At 33.1% G+C, this 23,884-nt stretch overlaps 1 protein-coding gene across 2 annotated transcripts in view; it reads right to left on the bottom strand.

Annotated features, from left to right (window-relative positions):
* Positions 1–23,884, bottom strand: part of RAPH1 (Ras association (RalGDS/AF-6) and pleckstrin homology domains 1) — a 103,995-nt gene that overhangs the window by 62,308 nt on the left and 17,803 nt on the right. Inside the window, exons 2-4 of one of the 2 annotated variants that reach the window (XM_051983720.1) lie at positions 7,164–7,283; positions 3,151–3,256; positions 1,596–2,101 (exon numbers count right to left, since the gene is read on the bottom strand). In XM_051983720.1, the coding sequence (XP_051839680.1) occupies positions 1,596–2,101; positions 3,151–3,256; positions 7,164–7,283 (732 nt within the window). Of the gene's footprint in view, positions 1–1,595; positions 2,102–3,150; positions 3,257–7,163; positions 7,527–23,884 lie in introns of those variants that run through there. The other variant, XM_051983721.1, reaches the window with a different exon arrangement.

Below are 23,884 nucleotides of genomic sequence, written 5' to 3'. Positions count from 1 at the left end.
TAGATTTTATTGTAAAAAGCCCATCAAAGCAAAAAAGTTTGGTATGATGTTTAGTGAACCTATGCTAAATGGATGAAAGGATCATAGTTTTTTCTATTTTTCAAGTTATAACCATATATTTTGAAAATTAATTCTAGAATTGTGTCAGGGTTCCACAATAGTTCTACAATCCCAAAACTCTTTTCCTCTCTCCCCACTTCAGATTTTGAAAACTGGACCATATATCAATCTCTAATCTTTTGTTCCCCACAATTTCTCAGTTGGCCTCTCTAAGTTCTTTCAGTACTTGGGGGTTATGGTTCATCCTCCCCATATATTTTATATGGCTATTTATTTTCTATATAATTTTTTCTTTAAAATATAGCAAGGTACTACTAAAATTCTGGAATACAATTTTGTATCCTAGAATACAAAATATCTTTTTCCTAAGAATACATCATTTGAAGTAAGACCCTGAAATTAACTATAGTTTTACTGGCATCTTAATAGGAATAGAGGCTATCTGTAAAAAATTGTTATATGAGGGTAAGAAGAAGAATAAACACAACTAGAAATCAGAAACTTTTTATGAAATCATTTGTTATGTAATTGTTTTGCATATCAAAGATTATCTACACACACTTAAAAAAATAAGATGACATTCAAGAGAAATTTCTGCAGATTTTATCAAAAGGTAAATTTTGTTTAATTTTACAGCTTTTAAATGAGAACAACTTATTCACAGAAAGTGGGGAATGAAAATAATAGGAAGAGTCAGACATACATTTCAGTGTTGACTTTCATGAACAAAAGGAATGCAGTAGTAATATTTACTAGGATAGTTTTTGATAAGGGAGAAGAGAGCAGTTACAATACAGCAGGACCAGTTTTTTTATGTGAAGAAGGTAGTTTCTTTAAAAGCTGCCATCACTTAAACTATCCTAAAGTAAAAATGACCTGTTTAAGTATTAAAAGTAAAAAAGAGATAAATATGTATTTCTACACTGGATAAACATACATTCCCCAGGAAAGCCTAAAAGAAGATTATAAAACAAGATCAAGAACAAGTCTGATTAAAAAAAAAGGAACAGAAGACAGGAGCTGTAAAGGAGTACCCATTGATTATAAATATTTTTTAGTATAATCTTGTGATTTCATGGATAAAAAGACATCAACTTTGGAGACTTTTTTCTCTTGATTGACGTTTTAAATTGAACACATTAAATATAAAATATTATAATGTCTTCATGTAAATTTATGGAATCATTTATTGTTACCAATTAAAAATGTTTACATTCAAATAACCACCTGAAATTCTTGCTGGAGGATTTGAGCATGGCCTCAAGAATAAGAATACTAAGACAAAAGCATTCTTCATTATCTGTCTTGAAGCATATATGAGAGGTATGACTTATCCACTTATACTATTCACTACAGAGTTTCTGATTTAAAAATTAATTTGTAGTACACTATTTACAAATTTTAAATTAATACAAAGATTTGAGACAAGAAATAACTATATTTCTATTTACTACTGCTTTCCCTGTACGGAAAACCAGAAACCCAATATTATAGACACTTTATGGGAGAATGATTTGTAACTTTATTATATTTACCTCAGTAACTGGTTGCCCCTGATGTGTTAAATCTAGTTCTTGGGGACGTGTCATCTTATCAATATCCAAAGAATCCATGCTGGAAGCCGCAGAAGTAATGCTTGAACGAGATGAATTGCTAATAGAGCGCCCTTCAGCATCACTCACTGTACCTGCTGATGCTGTTCTCCTGTGCTGATTAATCACTGTAGGTTTGGCATCTTCCATTATTGACTGCTTAGCAGCTTCATCCATGCTGAGAGAAGCCTGTTCTAATTGTGCAGTAATGTCATCCAAAGAGTAATTGGCAGGTGAAGGTTTGGTTATCCTATTAGATGAAGAAGACAATCCTTTCAGGGTGCCATGTTTCAAGGTATGTCGGCTAGCAGGTAATTTCAGAGCAGCTTTTGTTTCTGTGGTTTGACGCTTACTGTTTCCAGATCCAATGCTATTGAGTTCCTGCTCTATAGAGCAAAGATCGGCCATCAAAGCATCCAAATCCACAGTTTCTCCCTGATTCAAGGCTTCTGCAATAAACAATAATACACATCAGATTTCATTATCGTTTCTGCATTTCATTATTCCTCTTCCTTAATAGTAAATGTGTTCCATATAATAAATCCAGGGGGAAAATCAAAAAATTTCATTACATTGGGTTTAAAACACATCAAGTATCTGTAATGTATTTTTAAAAATAACAAAAACATAAACACTTAAATCTCAACTATTCACAGTTAAACAATGTCATAATAATATAAAGTTTGGTGGAAGTGCCAAAATGCACCGAAATGATACCAGGGTAAACAAGAGAAAACGGGTAAGTAAAAGGGGATTAAAGGGACTATATAAAATCTAAAAAAAAAAAAAAAAAAAAGAATTAGATATTTTTCTTGGTTACTTGAATTTAACTAACAACAGGTATTATTTTCATTGGCATTTTCACATAGCTTTAAAAAAAAACACAGCACAATTGAAGGCTTTTGTATTCTAACTACATTCAGATATTTATTGAACAGTTGGATGTAATGTCCTGGCTAACTTTCTGGAGGTCCTCCTGAAGGGCCTTGGTCTCAGCAGGATAGACAACATGAGAATGGACAAGAATAGAGTCCAAAGTCTTTATTGTCTCTTACACGGTCTTTGTCTGACATAGTCTGATCCAGTCTCCTCCAGTAGTCTATCAGTCTGACTTTGGTCTGTCTGCCTGTCCCCAGATCTTATATATTCTATTACAATTACATCATTACAGCATATGAATATATGTGAACTACAGAACTATTACATCACCATGCTAAGTACTAACCATGTAAACTAAATAACCATTATCTCACTAATTCCACTGAACTAACATCTTGTTTCAAGTATATTTCTTTCAAGTACACTTCTCCAGAGTTCTGCCCTCTACAATTGGATAATAATTTTAAAAAGTTTAGTTTCGTTCATATATTTTGAAGTAGAAACTTTTTCTACCACCTATTATCAAGCAGAAAAATATGACAATTGTGTCAAAACATGTGTAAATATTATTCAACTCTTAAGAAATTACTGCAAATTTTATTTTCCAATCTTTGCTTACCATTCAAGTTGTACATGGAGAAGCGATAAGAAAAATTGGCCATGTTTGTTTCCTGGCGAAGAGGAGATCTTTTTACTGGTTCTGTTGGCTTGTCAGTATCCAAACTCTTTAAAATAGGCAAATAAAAACCAGAAAGAAAATAAATTATGGATTCAATACAAAATTATTTATTTATGTCAAACATGAAAGAAATTATAGTTCTCATAAGCAATGGGCTAGAAGATACATTGTTTTAAAATTATTTTCTTCGTAAAAAGTTCCTTAAATCTCTCACTTAAAAACTTTAGGATCATTTTCTCTTTGTTGTTGTGGAGTCATTTTCAGTTGTGTCTGATTCTTAGTGATTCCATTTGCAGTTTTCTTGGCAAAGATATTAGAGTGGTCTGCCATTTTCTTCTCTACTTTATTTTACAGATAAAGAAACTGAAGCAAACATAGTTATGTGACTTGCCCAGGGCCACACAGCTAGGAAGTGTTTTTAGTTCTACTTCTACACAATTCAACAATTTTAAAAAATTGTTTATTAAGACCCAACTAGGTGTGCACTTTAGTACAAAGGTGACATCTTAACATATGACACATATGACTGAACCATCGTAAATACAACACTAATGAAGAAGATGCATTGCTCAAGGTATTTCCTATCCAGGTATAAGGATTAAAGAAACAGTTTCCTATGAATAAATCAGACTATTAGAATCTTTGTAAGATGTAAGTCTGTTCAGTGTTCTGATAATTAACATTAGTCAAGACATAAAATGAGGGAAATCTATGTATTTGCTATTGGTAAAGGAGATTCAGCATGAAATACAGGTCCTCTAAGGCAAAGCTTCTTCAACTATGGATCACAACTTCATATGAGGTCATTTAATTGAATGTGGGGGCTGCAAAAAATCTGGCAACAGTAAAAGATTTCTGACTGCAGTGACCAAAAATTAATTAAAAAAATACATTTGACATTGCTTGTAGGCAAACAAGACCTAGAAAAACAACTAATGATAATAAACATTACATAGAGTACACAGTATAGTTGTTATGAGAAGGTTATAACATAATCAATAAGAGATTAAAAACATAGGAATTGAAGAAGTCATCAAGGAATTATATGACAGAAAAGGGTAGGTTGGTCCAATGCAGAAAAAGGGGGATGACCAGTGACAAGACAAAATGGGTTAAACCTTGTGTGTTGGGAGAGATCCCCTTGGGTAGACCCTTTGTGAACAACTTTTAGGAAGATATAGAATTACACAGGATTGGTAGATAGTGTTAAGATCTGCATTGTTAGAGAGAATTCCTAAAGTGATGAAATCAAAGATCCAGTTGAGTATGAGGGATATAATGCCAGCATTTGCCAAATATAATTGAAAGTCTAGGGGAATTAACCAGAACATCTCTATCAATTTATTCTCTTTAGTCCATCTGAAAAAATCACATAAGGAGCAAATGACTGAATCAATATCAGTGTAAAGAAAAACTTATAACTTCAAGATTTGTGAAAAAGTTTTGTGATCAAAATTATGAGGTAGCTAGCTGTTGGTTATGTCCTTGGCAGCTCTCAAAAATTTGAGAGGCAAGACAAATCTCCAAGTGTGATTTCTGAAAACAAAGAGATCCATGTATAGGAGAAAAATTATTCAGTTCTTGAAAGGAAATTTTTCCTTGACAATTAAGGGAGGGAACAGGTAGAGAGAAAAAAAAGGGGAAGGAAAAATAAATAAGGGGGAAGAGATATTTATTTCCTCCCAACAATTCCAATGGACATGATATCTAGCATCAAGACATTCAAACACACAGAGCAGACCTAGTGAATAGAGGAACAAGACAAGAGAAGATCTGTGAAAAGAGAGGCCTGATTATAAGGAATTGAGTTGTATTTGTAGCTGATGATACTATGGGAAGTAAAAGGACATTAGGGTGCTGTACTGCTGTGAGTGCAATTTGCCTTAGCCACCTGTGTTGTATCAGAGTACTCTAAATCTATTCCTATTCCCCATATCAATAGTATAGTAGTTGTGAGAAATGCTGTTCTATGTTAATGTGAAGTGATTTTTTAAAAATAAAAACTATAGTTTACAAGTTTTTGCACAAAGGGCCTCATTTCTAAAACATATAGAGAACTGACTTGAATTTATAAGAATACATATCATTTTCCAAATGAGAATTGGTCAAAAGATATAAATAATTTTCAGATGAGATTAAAGCCATTTATTATCTTATGAAAAAATGCTCTAAATATTGAGACAACTCTGAAGTATCACTTCACACCTCTCAGATTGGCTAAGATGACAAGAAAAGATAATGACAAATGTTGGAGGGGATGTGGGGAACTGGGACACTGATACAATTTGGGTAAAGTTGTGAAATGATCCGACCATTCTGGAGAGCAATTTGGAACTATGCACAAAGAGTATAAAACTATGTACACTCTTTGATCCAGCAGTGTCACTATTGGGTCTTTATCCCAAAGAGATCATAAAAGAGGGAAAAAATTCACATGTGCAAAAAATGTTTATAGCTGTCCTTTGTGTAAAGGAACTAGAAATGGAGTGGAAATGTACCCATTCAGATGGGTACATTTAGTTATGGTATATGAAAGTGATGAAATATTATTCTATAAGAAATGATGAGCAAGTTGATTTCAGAAAATCCTGGAGAGATTTACATGAACTGATGCTAAATGAACTGACTAGAACCAAGAGAACATAGTACACATCAAAAACACAATTATGTGATAATCAACTGTGATGAACTTGGTTCTTTTCAACAATTCAAGACAATTCCAACAGACTTGGAATGGAAAATGTCATCTGCATTCAGGAAGAGAACTATAGAGACTTAATGTGGTTCAAAGTATAGTATTCTCACCGTTCTTTTTTTGTTTGTTTTCTTCTGTCTTGTGGTTTTTTCCCCCCTTTTTTTGCACATATATGAAAATGTGTTTAAAAGAATTGCACATATTTAACCCAATCAGATTGCTTGCTGTCTTAGGGAGAGGAAAGTAAAAAAGAGAGAGAAAAATCTGGAACACAAAGTCTTACAAAAATGAATGTTGAAATCTATGTTTACATGTATTTGGAAAATAAAATAGTATTGAAAATAAAAATAAAAGAAATAAATTTAAAAGAAAACTGTTCTAGTTTACTATTTTCTTGTATGACATCTCAGAAAATTCCCTTCCTTGGAACTGATTGTAGTTATTGGCGAACTAATAAAGTTAAGTATAACAATGAAAGTTTGTGATTTATAGTTTTAAGAATCTGTCCTCTAGAGACCACCTTTTAAAATTATGGTTCATGATCTCATAGGGGGTTTCATAACTGAATGTGGGAGTTGTGAAATAATAATTTATTATTAGTAAATATTTGATTTGTATACCTCTTTTATAAATCTATATACCTGAAGTCATGTAAAAATTCTATGGCAAAAAGGGGTTTGTAACTAGCAAAGGAAAAGATTCTTTAAAGTAAAATTTCTTGGATAATGAAAATCAATGTCATCTTCAACCTTTTCCAAAAAAGAAACAAATCTTATTCTTTAAATGCAGACACCTAATAAAAGCAACCTATAGGAAAAATTTATTGTTAACGGTCTAAATGAAATCTAAAATTAGACACTGACAGAAATTTGTAAATATATAAGGAAAGACATTAATGATGTGTAATTTTAGTCATTTGACTTGATTTGCTTAAGATGTAAAATCCTATCTAAACTACAAGCTTTTAAAAATTTAAAATGTCATTATACAGAAGTTTTATCAAGTGCTTATTTCTTTTATTTCATTTTCTGCAATTAAATATTCTATGCTGAAAGATTTTTAAATGCTCAAAATTACCAAATAAAATCATGTATTTCCGAAAAAGTTTCTATTTAATTATTTTTTTAGCATATTTTTCTCCTTTTGTCTACTATTTCTATTTTGTTTAATGTTTTAGTTCATATAATACTCAAAGACTGAATTAGTAAGTCCATGATCTTTCAGATCCTTAACCATTTACTCAAAAACTATTTCTGACCTGTGTAAGTTTATCTAGCTCTCCAAGCCAAGCACCAAACATTTTGTCGAGATCCTGATCTTCTTTGTCGCTGTCTTCTTCAGCACCATGGTCAAGTTCTTCATCTGATAACTGTTCCATCTGAAATACAAGAAATTTACCTCAGTACTTATAATCTATTTGCTATTTGCTTTGCCCAAAAATTTTGAAATGACATAGTAAAAAATCTACTATTTTTTTTCTCAGAGCATTCCCACCAACCAGCAGACTATATTTTATTACATAGTGGGAATGAGAATCAGAAGTACATATGAACTCTCTAACATTGTATATGACCTTTATAAGATATCACATTCTCAATCTCTCTCTGGCTTTCATGTTCTGTTTTTTCCCCCCCCCCCCCCCCTAGATAAACTTCTCTCCCCTAGAAGATCTAGGTCTATCTCCAAAACAAGAAGAAAATGGTTTCAGATCACCTCAAATAGGCAAGTCATTTTATTTAATGTATCAGACCTCAAAGCAATTACAGAGATACAGTTGTATAAAGAAATATGAAGGCAGGGTCAAAATAGCATAATGCTTTGTTTCAATGATATTGTGCTAATTTAAAAAAATATTAGTTTTTCTTTCAAACTTTCTTCTCCTATTTTTACTACATATACTTTCACCTTTTATCCATTAGAAAATCTTTTATATAATCTCACTTTACAGCAGTCCCTTCAAATCAAAGGTAAAAATAACAAAATCTAAAAAATTCTATATTGCTACAACTTAGTTACAAATATTTTGACAAAAGGAATTTCTTCCTAACCAATGTGCATACCTAACAAGGCATTATGATTCAGTTAATAATTCTGATTATTTAGACAATAAAAAAAGGAATGACTAGAGAATAGGAAAATGAGACGACTAAAGAACTAGTTCAGATATTTTGCTGTGGCTATAATATAAAATTCTTTTGAATCCTTGCTAATGTCCTTCACAATAGTTCTAATGTCAAACTATATTAACTGCTCAGGACCATCTAGTTAGTAATTAAGAACTGCATTACTGGAGAATGGTTCTAAAAGGATAAATTCTTTGAAATAATTTGAGCCTTAAAATACTAGAGTAAGTTAAGGATTGGGAATATCAGTTTGCCTCATTTTAATAAAACTATTTAAGGATATGAACTTACCACATGGACCAATTAGGGAATAATTACTTACTTTACAAAAGGACTCACTGTAAATTTCCTTTAAAATATTCTCCTCCCCTGAATCTCATATAAGATCATTTACCGAAACGGAATTTGCAGTCTTTTGAGGTACATTTTAAATATATCCAAAGACTGTCCATTGAACTGAGTCAAATCTAATCATCTCGAACCTTAATATTTGTCAGAATACAATTTAGTACAAAACAGATAAAATTTGTACCTCATCAAAATAGAGACAGATATAGATAGATACCAAAGTAGTAAAAAGTGGACACCATGTTAAGTCAAAGCTACCATTGACATTGTTAGGCAAAAGGTTTAGTGTAATCTTCCTTTCAGGTAGTTATTTATATTGGTTTAAGGAAAAAGTTTTAAAACATATATATAATAAATACAATTAAATGACAATATTGTTAAAATATCTGAGTCTAAGAAATATGGCCAAACATAAATACAAAATTTTATATATATATTTTTGTGTGTATATATATATACATACATATACATACATACATACTATTATATATGTTATATTATATATGCATACATGTGTAAATGCAGTAATCTCATTAGAGAAGTTCTGCCTAAAACTGAACAAGAACTTCAGGCTACCCATCTTCATTTAAAAAGAAAAACATAATGTAATTATTTCACTATTTCCAAACCTGTTATGCAATATTTCTGAGAATATGGATAGATCTTATAAGCTATTTTAAATTGTAATTTAGAAACAAATGTGCATGATATAGAATTCTAATGGACTTTCACAAAAAGAAGACAGGTGGCAACTAAAAAATAAGTATCAGACATGGCATCCTACTACAGAGTGAATCCTTTTTAAATGTCTGACCAGACATTAAAAAGATATGGAACCTATCACAAAGATATAAATTTCTGAATGGACTCATGTTCTTGATCTTAAGTAGTCATTCAACAAACTTTCAATTAATATATTTCATGTTCTTTGTGTGTGCAACCAAGATGGAGGGATAGAAATAAAATAAAGTTATTTTATTGGAATATAGGATAAGTTAAAGGAATAGTATTAAGAGATAAAGTAGACTAAAACTAAATTATTTTTTGAAAGCTAGACAGACGAGTTTATATTTGTTTTAAAGGGTGAGGATAACATTATTCCATCTAAGTTTTAGCAAAGAAAATCTAGTAGCAATTGTTTGAAAGCATAGGGGAGTATGAGTAACAATAGGAGAAAAGAAATAGTAATGACTGGGAGACCAGTCAGAAGAGTATTGGAAAAATTTATTAACAAATAATTAGGATATGTACACGGTCACTGGCAAAAAAGAAGAGAAGGGGATAAAGATCAAACAAATTGGATAAATTAGATATGTTTAGCCTGAAGGGCAAAAAAAGAAAACAACAATTGTTTTAGTTGTCTTTAAGTATTTGTGGAGTAGTCATATAGACTACTATAGTCCCAAAGGGCAGAAGTACAAGTAAGGTTGTAAATGAACAAAATTAGGCTTCGACCAAAGAAAAACTTCCTAATGATTAAAAACTCAGAGTTGAAAGACCTCATAAGGAGTCTCTCATAAAAGATCTTCAAGCATAGACTTGAAGACTTAGGACTACTTTTAGAGCTTACTTATTCAAACCTAGCTATAGCCTGTTGAATCTTTTCATTAAACTCAGATTCTGAGACTCTGCTTATTTATAGGATCAAATATCTAGAGGTGGAAGGGAATTTAGAAGCCACCTAGTCCAAACTCCTCATTTTATAAATGAGAAAATTAAAGACTAGAGATATTACATCATGTGCCCAAGACCATTACAGATAGAAAGAGTAAAAATTGGGATCTAACTTCCTCTAGTTGGTCCTTTAATTTCAGAGTCAGCGAAGTGGTATTTCCACTGTACTATACTTCCTCATTTTTAGTTTGAAGTGTTCATATGACATCCTCTTAATATGATCCAATAAACAAAATGGAACTATCCAGAACAGAGTTGAAAATATTTGTTTTCAATAATGGTTCTAGGGACCCAACTGTGAAACTTATCTCTTTTGTTTCAGCAGATAAATATACCAGTCAAGCAAATTTATATCATGTCAGAAAATCACACTTTTAAATAATTTTGCTTAACTAATTTTCTTTGTTACAAAGGAAGGTTCGTTCCATTTTCTTTACTTGTATGATCCCCACAGACAATCACAGTTTTTCTAGAGCTAAGGTTCTAGAAATTTAGCATAGATCTGCTGTTTCTTAGGTTTCAACCATTGTAAATTAGACCTCCATGTAGCAGAGTTCACTTGTACTTACAAGATATAGTATTTCTTAGATCATTTACTTCATATTACCAGTAAATCAAAAGAGAATTCAAATTCAGCTCATTTTAAATATTAAGACAAACAATATGAGACTGAGAGGTTAAGACTGTCCCTATTTCACAACTACTAAGGATCAGGGGTAGAATCTATACTCAGACATTTCTGATTGCAAGAACAGTATTTAATACAGAAGAGCAAGTAGGTATATTCTTAAAGAGAATTCTAAAAACAAAAAAGGTAAATGAAAATTTTAAAAAGATTTTAAAAAATCCTGATGGAAACTGTTTTACTACTATTTTGTTTTACCTCTATTATTAAGAGTATATGTAAGTGAAGAGATTCTAAGTGAACTAGGTTGATTCTATTTTTCTAAATCTACTCTCTCTAACCAGGAATCACTTTCTATTTACTCTAAACACAAAATTAGCAACCTATAGAATGCTTTTTATAAAAATTGGCATTGTAATGAATTTTAATTTGTTAGCTACTTAAAAGATCCGACCTATTGTGTCCAAAAAAAAAGTTGTAATAGTTACAAATCAATGCCTTTTCCCTAAAATATAAAACACTTATTATTCCGATTTCTTTCTCACCCAATAATTAAACCTGTGTTAGCTTTTGGACCTCAGAACTTGAATTTTCCCAGTATTATGCATTACTAGTAATGGTACACAAAGACAGTAATATAAAATCATTGTGGCTAGGGGAAGAAGGTTGACAAATGTTCACAAGTAAGTGGAAGTGATTTTCATTTTTAAAATGAAGTATTATTTTAAATAGAAATCTTCTAGTCATAAGTTCTTTCTTAATCTCTAAATATGCTCTGGTAGAAGATAACATCCTGTTAACAAGCTATTACATGGCTATTAGATTAAGATCTTGGAGGAATAGAAGCTATTAAATTTCAATTAATCTCTACTACATGTGGCAACCTATGCTCTAAGGAAGTCAAGAGATTTCAAAATGCAACAACTAGGAAAGTAGCACACTCTCACATAATATTAGGCTCATAACAAAATTATTTTAATACTTATTCTTTGGCAACCAGCAGAAAGAAAATCCAATATGGTCAGCTGGTTAGTTATGACTCAGCCCGTGTCTTAACTCAATTCCTACCTAAAATGATCTTTATCTGATACCATTTCAGTTAGTCAGTCAGTTATTTATGCTTGGTTCCAAATACAAAACAAATTTCAATTGCATGGAATCAGAAGACATGAGTTCAAATCATCCCTCTAACACCTACTAGGAAGGCCACCTGGGTGACCTTAAGCAAATAATTCAATTTTCCTAGACTTGAGTTTTTTCCACTATAAAATGAATGAGTTGGGTCAGAGGACATCTAAGTTCTTCTTAGTTCTTCTAATTTCTTCTAAATCTTATGCTCTCTGACCTGAATCCACCTCTCAAATATAAGAAATGAAATGCAAAGCAAATATAATAAATAGCAAATTTAAATATATAGTATTTAATTTTTTAAAAAAAATTTACTTATGGCCTTAATAATTTTAAGATAAGCCAAGAAAAGAAGAAGTGATTTAATCTTAACTCATAAATTTGCAGAATATTATGAACGCTGGGTATTTCTGTCCTTTGATTTGATGTGTCTGGTGGCAATTTTATTAAGGTGTGGTTTTTCCTAGTGTTATTGTTTCTCCTTGAGATATCTAGTCACACTTGAACTAATGAACAAAATGTAAAAGATCTTCAAATATATCTCACTTGACTGATTATATCCTCATGGAGACAAAACAAATTTAGGGTCACATTTTGCTATTATCTATGAGGGAAAATGTGGGAAGCAAAATCAAGAAAATAAAGAGGGCAAGGTATTAACGTCTCCTGGTCTCAGTTTTCTCAATTGTAAAATGGGGGTTGGATTAAATCCTGCCATATTCTAAATCTAGGATCCTATAATATTTTTATAGTATCCAAATTTGTGTTAACTGTAGGATTTTCTTAGATAACATGAAAAGGAATCAAAGAATGTATTGCCTAAAATACTAACTTCTATGGGAAGTAAGAATTCTTGCATATGAGTTTTTAATATAATTTGAGAGCTAGGTTAGACCTGAAAGAATCATACAAATTTCAATCAGCATAAAATAAAGTACTGTGTGGTAGAGATCACAAATCCTATAGAATGTTAAACAATGTTAAGATCACTGAGCCTAATGTAATCAAAGAAGCTAGATGAGAAAGGTAAGTGTAACCATAGAAATGCAGAGCTAGAAGAGATCTGCTTGGAGAAAACATAGATTTGGACTGCTGAAGAAGAAAAGCAAACGAGCAAGATTTACAGGCAAAGAGAATGATTAAAATACATGAGATTGTAATATCTATTATTTGATATTACATTTCTGTTAGTATTATTTGACACTGAGAAGATCTTAAGGTTCAGAGTCATTTTATGTAAGATAATAGATTTAAAGCTGCAAGAGAAGTTCATCTAGTTCAATATCCTTAGTTTACAGAGTTGTTAGAAAGTCCCTTCCAGTACATTTAATTTGTTCTCCTTGTTTTACATATAAAGGTGCTGAAGCTCATAACATACTCATATTTAAAATGACAGGATCAGACTATATAATTTAAAGATCCCTTCTAAGCCTAAAAATCTATGAATTTTCTTTTCCTCTATTTAGAGAAAGCTTCTTGGAAGAAGAGGCACTGGAGTCAAGTCTTAAGTTCAGATCTTGAGACCAAGAGATGTGAAGTGACTTTTCAAAATTTATAAAAGTAATAAGTAACAGAGCTGGAGTTAAAACCTAGGTAACCTAACTCAAAGTATAAGGTTCTTTTCTGTGTCATACTATATGGCTTATTGTGTGGAAAAAATCCCCTAGGGTAACATTTGGATTCAATAAAGTGAATAAAGTCTAGTGGGAATAACTATCTCCCCTTAATGTCTTTATCACAGAAGGAAAAATAATGGAACTAATTTAAATTTCCGACTTTATCTCATTCTACTTCTCTCCATATACTCTAGTCTTTTGCCAAACAGGTAAATTTGTTCTCTCGCACACATATCAGGGACTTCTTGATTCCCTACATTTGGAACGCTCTCCTATGATTGTTAAATTTCTTTGCCACCTTTGATCTAGCAGTGTCTTTATTGGACCCTAAAAAGATCATAAAAAAGGGAAAAGAACCCACATGTGCAAAAATGTTTGTAGTAGCCCCTTTTGTAGTGTCAAGGACCTGGAAACTGAATGGATGTCCATCAGTTGGGGAATGGTTGAATAAATTATAGTATATGAAGGTAATGAATCATAGACTTTTAAAGGTCATCTAGTTCAATCTTCTCATTTTAGAATGAGGAAACTATGAACCTCAGTATCTTCATTTATTAAAAAAGAAAATTAGTTATCTCTTCCAAGATGCTACCTAGCATATATAGCAGACACTTCAATTTTATAAAGTATTGTATAATGCAGGGAGTATTCCTGAGATGGGGAAGTTTACTCCCTAGAAAGGTTCACTCATCTACAAGATCATCCACAGTTATCTAAAGAAAGCAACTTCATATAGATTGTTCTTAACTCTGAGGCCTGCTCTTTATCCACTATATCACAATGCTGTACAACTATAAAGATATCAGTTTTCAATAGACTGGTTTTTGTTAAAAGAGCAACTTGAAATTGTTGAAGAATTTTGCAACTTGCCAAATGTATTCCAGGCTGCTCTATGCTCCTTTATGACTCAATTCTGGGCTTATCCTAGCTTATTGTCCATATGACATTTCTGTCCAAGATACATGGACCAGCTTAATGAGCTATCGACTCAAATGTATTGCATAATCTGAACTATAACAAAATTTCTATACTCCATGTCATATTTCTAACCAAATAGTTTAAAATATCTTTCTAAGAAAAGGAAGGAAACTGTAAGAGTAAATATGGCATATTGAACAGTCCATTAAAATAGCTTAATAATGTTTTTATACAATATTAACACAAATATGTAATTAAAAAACCTAAGATGAGCATAATAGAACCAGCCTTAATAGAATTACTCTAAAAAAAAATCTAAAGCCAATTTACATAATCAGAAGTCATAATGTTTGAGCAATATATTAGGTGGCACCTGAAATGGCAGTATATATATATATTTTTTTTTGATCTCAAGGTCTAGAATAACCTAATATTCTTCTCTTTTAATCTAAAACAAATACATTTTACTTACAACTTGAAACCTCCAAGTATAGCAGGCTTTACAATCCAAACTTGTGTGTGTGTGTGTGTGTGTGAAAAGACTTGCCTAAAGAACTGATGCAGAATGAAGTAAACAGATCCAGAAGAAAAATGTAAAGAGTAACAATTATACATTATGCTACACAGTAATCACAATATTGCAAAGAAAAACAACAACAATCATTTCTGAAAAACTTACTTGAGCAATCTAAACATTTGACAGATTGCCAGGAGGCTGGTAAGAACTGTTCCTATCTGGTACTTTTCTTTTTCTTTCACCTTTGTGCACAGTCCCAGAACCTCTCCAGGACTACATATACTTGTCACTGCAGTTATGATCTCCCTATTTACTCTTCTCTCACTGACAATCTGACTAATCATAAAGCTCGGGTGAGATGAAAGATAACTATTCATTATAATCTGAACTCCTTAAAAGCATAGACTGTCTTGTTTTTATTTGCATCCCCAGTACTTAACTCAGTGCTTAAAACCCAGTAAATGTTTAATAATTAATTTTTCATTCACTCATGACTAATCTCTTTATGAAGAAATTGCTCAAAATGACAAGAAATGGAAGTCTTTTAAAAAGCTATTTCATATGTAAAATAAAGGGGGGAGATTTGTTTCCATAAATTCTACTTAAAAGCTACTTTATATGAAAACTGTGCTCTTCAATCTCAAAGATAGCTGAAGATAGGAAAAATCATAATGAATTAAATTCTACTGACGAAGAGAGTCTTGACTTACTTTCAGGAAAACTTTTAATTGTACCTTATACTCTTGCTCAGTAACATAACCTATCATTTATTTTATAAGCAGTTTTATGAAAACTATTATTAAGTTCAAAGAATTTATAAGATGTAAAATAATAATAATAATAATTCAGTGAGGGGAAAAAAAGCTCTATGCTAAATTAGAAAGTAACCTTTAAAATATGTATATGTGTATATATGGAATATTATTTAAAATCTAAACACCACTGTCCTTTCAATAGTAGAGTATTTTTTAAAAAGGCACTTAAAATGGCAGGTAGGTGGCACTGAGTAAAGCACCGGCCCTGAGGACCTGAGTTCAGATGTGATCGTAGACATTTGACATTTAACTAGCTATGTGACCCTGGGCAAGTTACTTAATCCTAATTACCTTGAAATAAAAATAAAAATTTAAAAGGTCCTTAAAACTTATACACCTATAGTTGGTCATGAGAAAAAAATGCATTCACATTCAAAATTTAAAAATCTAAGAATTCTTTTTAAACTTCTCTTGCTGTCCTTTTATGTGCAATACTACAAAAGCCAAATTACAAATGATGAACTCCTTTTCAGATTTTGGTTATGAAACATTAAAAATTTTTAGGCTGTCAGAAACTTGAGAATTCCTAGTTCTTTAGGCTCTGTCCTGCCTAGTTATGATTTGCACCCACCACCACTATTACAAAAAAAAAACAGTTATAATTTTTCTACAGTCAACAAAACATGAATTTCTCTTAAAGGGAAAAAATTGTCTCTGAGAAGTCTTACAAAATGACAAAGTGAAATGAGGAGAAGCAAGAGAGTAGTATATGTAGTAAGAGCAATATTGTACATTGCTCAACTGTGAAAGAGTTCTTTCTTTTTAGCAATACAACTCAAAACAATTGAATTGTTGAAAAATGCTAACCGCTTCCCAAGAAAAAAATGATGGAATATGAAGGCAGATTGAAAAATACTTTTAAAGTTACTAATTATTTTGGTTTTTTTTTTTTTTGGGGGGGGGTCTATATTTTCTTTTACAACATGGCTAAAATGATGTTTTGTATGATTATCCTTATATAATCTCTATCAAATTGCTTGCCTGTATTATACATTATAGTGTATCATACCAGATTGTGCTCAACTAAATAGTTTTGTTTTTTTAAAAGAAGAAGTGTAATACATTTTTGACATGTATTTTTTAAATTTTAAATTGGGTTTTGATGTGAGGGAGAAGAAAATAAATGCTTATTAATTGAAAAATCAAATAAATAAAATATTAAAGAGAGAAGTCTAAATGATAAAGTTGATGAATCTGATGTAGTTACCTCAACAATGACAATAATAATTTTATTTTTCATCATAACCAGAGGAATCAAAATTGGAAAAACAAAAATGGGTAAAGAATTAACTAAGGCCAGAGAAATAGATGATTACCAGGACATTTTTTTCTGAGAGGGAGGGTTTCATACATAAAGTACAGCTACATTGGATGGCAATCACACCATCACATAAGTATTTCTTCTTCCTGCTCATTATGTGGCAAGAGAAGTCAATGGGAATACAATAAGGGTCTTTAATCTGACCTAGAAAGCTAGGAAAAGCAACTAAGACTGTCTTCTCTTAGAATAAGCAAATTGAATGTATCGTCTATGAGAATACTGAAGAGGAGATTCTAGACACACTCACTGTGGCAAGATGTTCAAACTGAGAGGCAGTCAAGAGCTGAGATTAAAAAAAGAAAACATATTTCAAAGTCTCCTCTGATCTTATTCTGTGTGTGTGTGTGTGTGTGTGTGTGTGTGTGTGTGTATCTGCCTATTTCTCTCCATTTCCACTACAAGCTAAATGTATGTAAGATTTTTGACATCATTATACCAAATACGTGAATAAAGATGATCTTTCTGAGATGAGAAAGATTAAACACCTAATTAGGCAAAATTGCAAAGATGCCACAATATGGCAGATAAAGCACAATACTATAAAATATCATCCTTTCAATAAGCTAGTTGACAAATATAAGGAGTTATCCTCAGGAAAGACAATCAAAATCCACCTGGAAGAAATTCTATATCCAAATAGACATTTTCATACAATAACTGTAATACAGGTTACCTGTCTGACTCTAGCCATAAATAGAAATTACAGACTTTGGATCAAATTTTTAGAAAGAAAAGTCACTCACAAACTATTTTCTAGGAATGGATCTCTACTTTATAGAATTTTAAGTACTACAGGAATTATTTAATTTCCCAGGATTTATGCCTTTGTGTTTATCTCTAATTTTCCTTTTTATTTAGGTATGTATTTTTCCCCATACATTTTCTTCAAACTTGAACAATTCTTTTTTATTCCTTATTTTTATATCAGTTTTGGATAATTATTTTAGTTTCTTTCTTTCATAAGTCTTTTTAAAGTCTTTTCATCTCGATCACCAGATACAACCTTATATGATGTCTCATTCAATGCATAAACTTATTAAAATAGGTCTATAATTCAGATTTGTTCTCCCTTTCTCAAATCTTTCCCCAAACTTTGTCAATGTCTCACTCAAAAAGTGATTTCCTAATGAGAAATTCTGCTTATCACATCTCTAGGCAATAAACTCAAATGACTCCTTATTAAAATTCTCTCTCTCAATATGGATCCTTTCTATTTTTTTTTTTTCAGTTTTCTTACAATTTTCTCCCCTTCCACACACAATAATCCCAGGATAGTGGCCTCTTGCTGTTCTTCACACGTCCATGAAATTCCCAACATGAGTCTTAACTCCATATATTCACCATGGTTGGAATGCTCTCATCAACTCCATTTCTTGGCTTCCTTCATGATTCAGCTAACATCCCACCTTCTGTATAAGTTTACTACTAGTGTTTTCCCTCTGTCATTATCTTTCATTTAAGCTGTACCTCTTATGTATACATAGTTATTTGCACATTGTAACTATCATCTTAATATGAGTCTCTTGAAAGTAAGAACTATATTTTTGTGTTTTGTTGTATCCTCAATGCTTAGTATATTAGCAAACAACTTTAACTATTGTAAATATGAAATAATGCAATTTATATATATTGTTTATATGATTAGATATTTACAAAGATAGAAAGTCTCTATTGTGAGAAAACAGAAGAGGGGATTTTAGACACACTCATTGTGGCAAGATGCTCAAACTGAAAGGTATTAAAGAACTGAGACAAAAAAAAAAAAAGAATATATTTCAAACTCCCATATGACCTTATCCTGAGATGGGTGTCTCTGTCTTTCTCTCTGTTTCTTCCTTTCTCCCTCCATTCTCTTCCCCCCTTTCCATCGCTGTAATGGTTTAATTAATGCAAGCTAAATGTATGGTAGGTTTTGACATCATTGTACCAAATATGTGAATGAAGCCTCTATCACACACACTTGTTCTGTATATCACAACTGCCCTGATAAGTATACAGATATCTCATTTGGTTTGATAATACAGTCTAAAAAATCTCAACAGTGGCTCATTTCTATAAGATAGTTAATTTCAACATTAACTATGGGGTTAATAACACAAACATTCAATAAAATTAGCATTTTGGCTCAGTAAGTTTTATTTCTTCAAAGTTTACACAGTGAAGTCCATAGAAATTTGAATTATTCTCTCTCAAAAGAGAGAATTACTATGTAAGAAACCTTCAAACCCTGTTAGTAAAAGAATCTGCAATTGCCCCCAAACTCTTTTCTGTGTTATGAACTTATTTTCATAGCACATATTCTAGAGACCACAATTCTTAATCTTTACCTGGATCCTCTAACACTACTCAAAGACTATTCAATTTCTCTGTTGTGCCAAATTCAAAAAATAAAACTGACTTTGCTTCATATAAATTTACAATACATCACTATCAATATAGCCTGCATTATCACCTACCTGAAGTCCAGAGCCTCAGTTTCTGCCTGTTTCTTCCCTACTGTACTTATATTGGCTCTCTTCTCATTTCCATGATTGTACTATTATGAACCTTCTTCTCTCTTATCAAAATCCCATTCTCCTCATTCCTACCCCTACTTACAATAAATTACTTTGCCTCCTATTTCTAAGACTAAACTCACTCACTGACAGCAATCCTCCCCATTCTCCTTTCTTCCCTTCTCCCCATTTCTCTCTCTCTCTTTCTTTCTATCATCTTCAACTCACTACAATGCAGTGATGTAGCAGCAAGAGCACTGGATCTAGAATTAACCCCTAGATTGAAATCCTGATTTTGTTGCTTAGTACATGTGTGACTTTGGGCAAATCCTAGCTGAGTTTATTTCCTTATTTGTAATGAGAAAGGATTAGATAATCTCTAAATTCTCTTCTACATCTAAAAATCTTATAAATCACTTCTTTTTGACTAGTTCCTTCCAATATTTGTCAATAATAGCTCCCCAATTCTAAAAAGTTTTCTTTTGACCTTTCTAAACTATCCATCTCTATCTTCCTAGTCAAGACCAAGCTTTTCAAAAAAGTTGTCCTATATCTGATGTCTCCAGCCTCTTAGCCCCATATTCTTTGAATTCCATCTGCACCACACTAGAGAAACTCATTTTTTAATAATCACCACCAACTTCTAGTTATCAAATCCAATGACATTTTTTTAGTCTTCATACGGATATATAACTTCAAACTGTCCAACAATATGTTTTTCATTAGCACCTCAAATTAGACATGTCTAAAATTCTCTTTTCAAAGACCTCTCTCTCTCTCTTCCTCTCCCTCCCTCTCTCCTTCCCTCTCCCAAAGCAATAGTGGTTAAGTGACTTATCCACAGTCACACAACTAGTAAGTGTCAAGTGTCTGAGACCTGGAATTGAATTCCCATTTTCTTAACTCCAGGGTCAGTGCTCAATTCACTAGGCCACCTCACTGCCCCAACAGGTTTTTGAGCAGGTTCAAAACCTAAGTATCATCTTTAATTCTTCCTCCTTATTCTTCATATCAAATCAATAACCAAATATAGCAGATCATATCTCCAAAATCTATCCCTTATCACCTTTCCCATTTTATTCTTGACTCCACAACTGCTTATTTACTACTCTCTACCTGAACTACTGCCAGTCTCCAAAAAAGTCCACCTACCTATACTCTACTTCTAATTCACTGCTCTCTCATAAAGGAAAAGGATCCCTGCCATATCCTCTCTTTAGCTAAATGGCTACTGCTTTACCCTTTTCACAGGATTGTTATCTCTTAAAGTGTTAAATAAATTGTGCCTGGATCATCATTCTTAATAAGTTTAGAGCTCTCTAAATTGTTTCACACTAATATACATTCTAAGCTCTTCAAAGAGCTGAACTGTAATGATACTTAGTGAGCAAGCACTCCAGATATTGTATGTGATAGAAATAGTTATCTGCTGCTGGGGAGGATGAAGCTGATAAGTCAGTTTGGGAGTTCTGAGCTGCAGTAAGTATAGTTGAGGAGTGTGCCAACAAAGTCTAGCAACCTCTGGATGGAGGGTCATCAGGCTGCCTAGAGACAAGGAAAATGCCCCAGGATGGACAAAAGGAAGTTAAAAATTTTGTTTCAATCAGTGTTGTTTGAGTGTGATTCAATCTAAATAAACTGCACATAAGTGATCACTTAAGTTTCAAGGATAGACATACTTTTTCAGGGAGTGAATATCCATAAAGAAAGAGAAATAGGGAACAGTCAAGATAATAGAGTGAGTCAGAATTTTTATCCAGCTCACGTAATACACCTCCACAACGAACAAGAAAATGTATTAAACCAAATTTTGATCAAGAAAGCAAAGAGAAGGACTTCCGGTTAAGATGGCGGAGAGGAGGCACACAGCTGTGTAAGCTCCGTGCTTTCTCTCACTATCCATTTCATTACAAGCCTGAATTAATGCTTGACTGAAAAAAAAAAAAACCCACAAATAGTTACCAAGAGAAGCCATCCTTGAGATTCGCCAAGAAAGGTCTGTCTTTACTGGAGGGCTGGGACGGTTTTAGATCGGGCGCAGGCTGAGGGCAGCGGCAGCGAGAGCACGGGAGCAGACGGGAGAGGGGGTGGGGAGTGATCGCAGCCGTCTCTGCGGGGAGAGCTTCGCTACAGGTTTGGATACTTTGCTCCGGCAGCAAGTCAGCAGCCCAGCAGAGAAGCTAAAAACACCGGGGGTGAAGAACACAACCCCAAACAGCTGGAGTCTCTTGGGACCTGGCCAGCACCTCCCCCCCCCCCCCCCCCAGTCACTCAGCACGCTCTGGGATCTCAGAGCGCAGGCGCAGCACAGTCGGGCTAGTGCCTCACTGCTGCCCACTGCAGTTTGGAGAGGAAGCTCGATAACACACCCAGCCCCTCCCCCAAAGAAAGACTCCAGTTTTTTCTTTTTTTCTTTGCTAGTTTGTCTTTGATTATTAGACAGAATGAGCAAGAAACTGAAGAGGACTTTAACCCTTGCCAGCTTCTACACAGATAGAGAGCAGACTCTAAATCCTGAGGAGACTAAAAACAGACAGTCTCCAAGTGAATCCCCAAAGGAGGAGATCATCTGTTCCTCAGCACAGATGAACCTCATAGAAGTAATTAAAAAGGCTCTCACAAGGGAGCTAGAAGAAAAATGGGAGGCTTGGCAAAAGAGCCTGGAGAAGTCAGTTAAAGAGAGAGTGGATAAAGAAATAAAATCCTTGAAAAATAGGATTGTTGAACTGGAAACAGAAAATAGCTCTCTAAAAAACAAAATTGGCGAAATGGAAAAAAATTTCATAGAACAAAAGAACTCAATGGGACAATTAGAAAAAGATTTTTAAAAAGTGAGTGAAGAAAATACTTCACTGAAAATCAGAATTGAACAATTGGAATTGAATGACTCGAGGAGACAAGAAGAATCAGTCAAGCAAATCCAAAAAAATCAAACAATGGAAAAGAATGTGAAATATCTTCTGGGGAAGACAACAGACCTGGAAAATGGATCCAGGAGAGACAATCTGAGAATCATTGGACTCCCAGAAAAACATGATGAAAAAAAGAGCCTGGACACTATTTTCCAGGAAATTATCAAAGAGAACTGCCCAGAAGTCATAGGAACAGAGGAAAAAATAAACATTGAAAGGATTCATCGATCACCCACTGAAAGGGATCCTAAAATCAAAACACCAAGGAATATAGTGGCCAAATGCCAGAACCCTCAGATGAAGGAAAAAATATTGCAAGTGGCTAGAAAAACCCAATTCAAGTATCAAGGAGCCACAATAAGGATCACCCAGGATCTGGCAGCATCCACATTAAAGGATCGAAGGGCCTGGAATATGATATTCCGAAAGGCTAAGGAACTTGGTATGCAACCAAAAATAACTTAACCAGCGAGAATGAGCATCTTTTTCCAGGGAAGAAGATGGACATTCAACGAAGTAAGCGAATTCCACCTATTTTTGGTGAAAAAGCCAGAACTTAACAAAAAGTTTGATCTACAAATATAGAACTCAAGAGAAATCTAAAAAGGTAAAGATTAATCTTGGGAACTATATTTCTGATATAAAGATGTATAAAGAATACATGTATACCTTGTTCTAGAAACTGATGTGGAAAGGACATTGTACCAGAAAAAGAGTAAAGTGGGGGTACTACATCTCATGAAGAGGCAAAGGAAACCTAATATATCTGAGAGAAAGAATGGAGGGGGAAGAATATAGTGGGTATCTTACTGCCTTCAGAATTGGCTTTAAGTGAAAAATCTTAAGACATATTCAATCTATGGTGAAACTTCTCCCACCTCATTGAAAAGTGAGAAGGGAAAAGTGAAAAGGGAAGGAATAAGCTAAGCGGAAGGGAATACGGAAACTGGGAGGGAAAGGGGTAAGATAGGGGGAGGAACTCTAAGGCGGGGGGGGGAGGGATACTAAAAAAGGAAGGCTGTGAGAAGCAAGTGGTGCTCACAAGCTTAATACTGGGAAGAGGGGTGAAGGAGGACAAAGGGGAAAGAAGGGAGAAAAGCATAAACCGGGGTTAACAAGATGGCAAGTAATACAGAATTGGTCATTCTAACCATAAATGTGAATGGGGTAAACTCCCCCATAAAGAGGAAGCGGTTAGCAGAATGGATTAAAAGCCAGAATCCTACAATATGTTGTTTACAGGAAACACACCTGAAGCGGGGAGATACATGCAGGTTAAAGGTAAAAAGTTGGAGCAAAATCTACTATGCTTCAGGTGAAGTCAAAAAAGCAGGGGTAGCCATCCTGATCTCAGATCCAGCTAAAGCAAAAATTGATCTAATTAAAAGAGATAAGGAAGGGCACTATATCTTGCTAAAGGGTAGCATGGATAATGAAGCACTATCTATATTAAACATATATGCACCAAAACTAAGAGAGCTGCAAGA

Source organism: Antechinus flavipes, chromosome 3, assembly GCF_016432865.1.
Source record: "Antechinus flavipes isolate AdamAnt ecotype Samford, QLD, Australia chromosome 3, AdamAnt_v2, whole genome shotgun sequence".
Lineage (NCBI taxonomy): Eukaryota > Metazoa > Chordata > Mammalia > Dasyuromorphia > Dasyuridae > Antechinus > Antechinus flavipes.
This window is presented reverse-complemented; position numbering and strand designations above follow the sequence as displayed.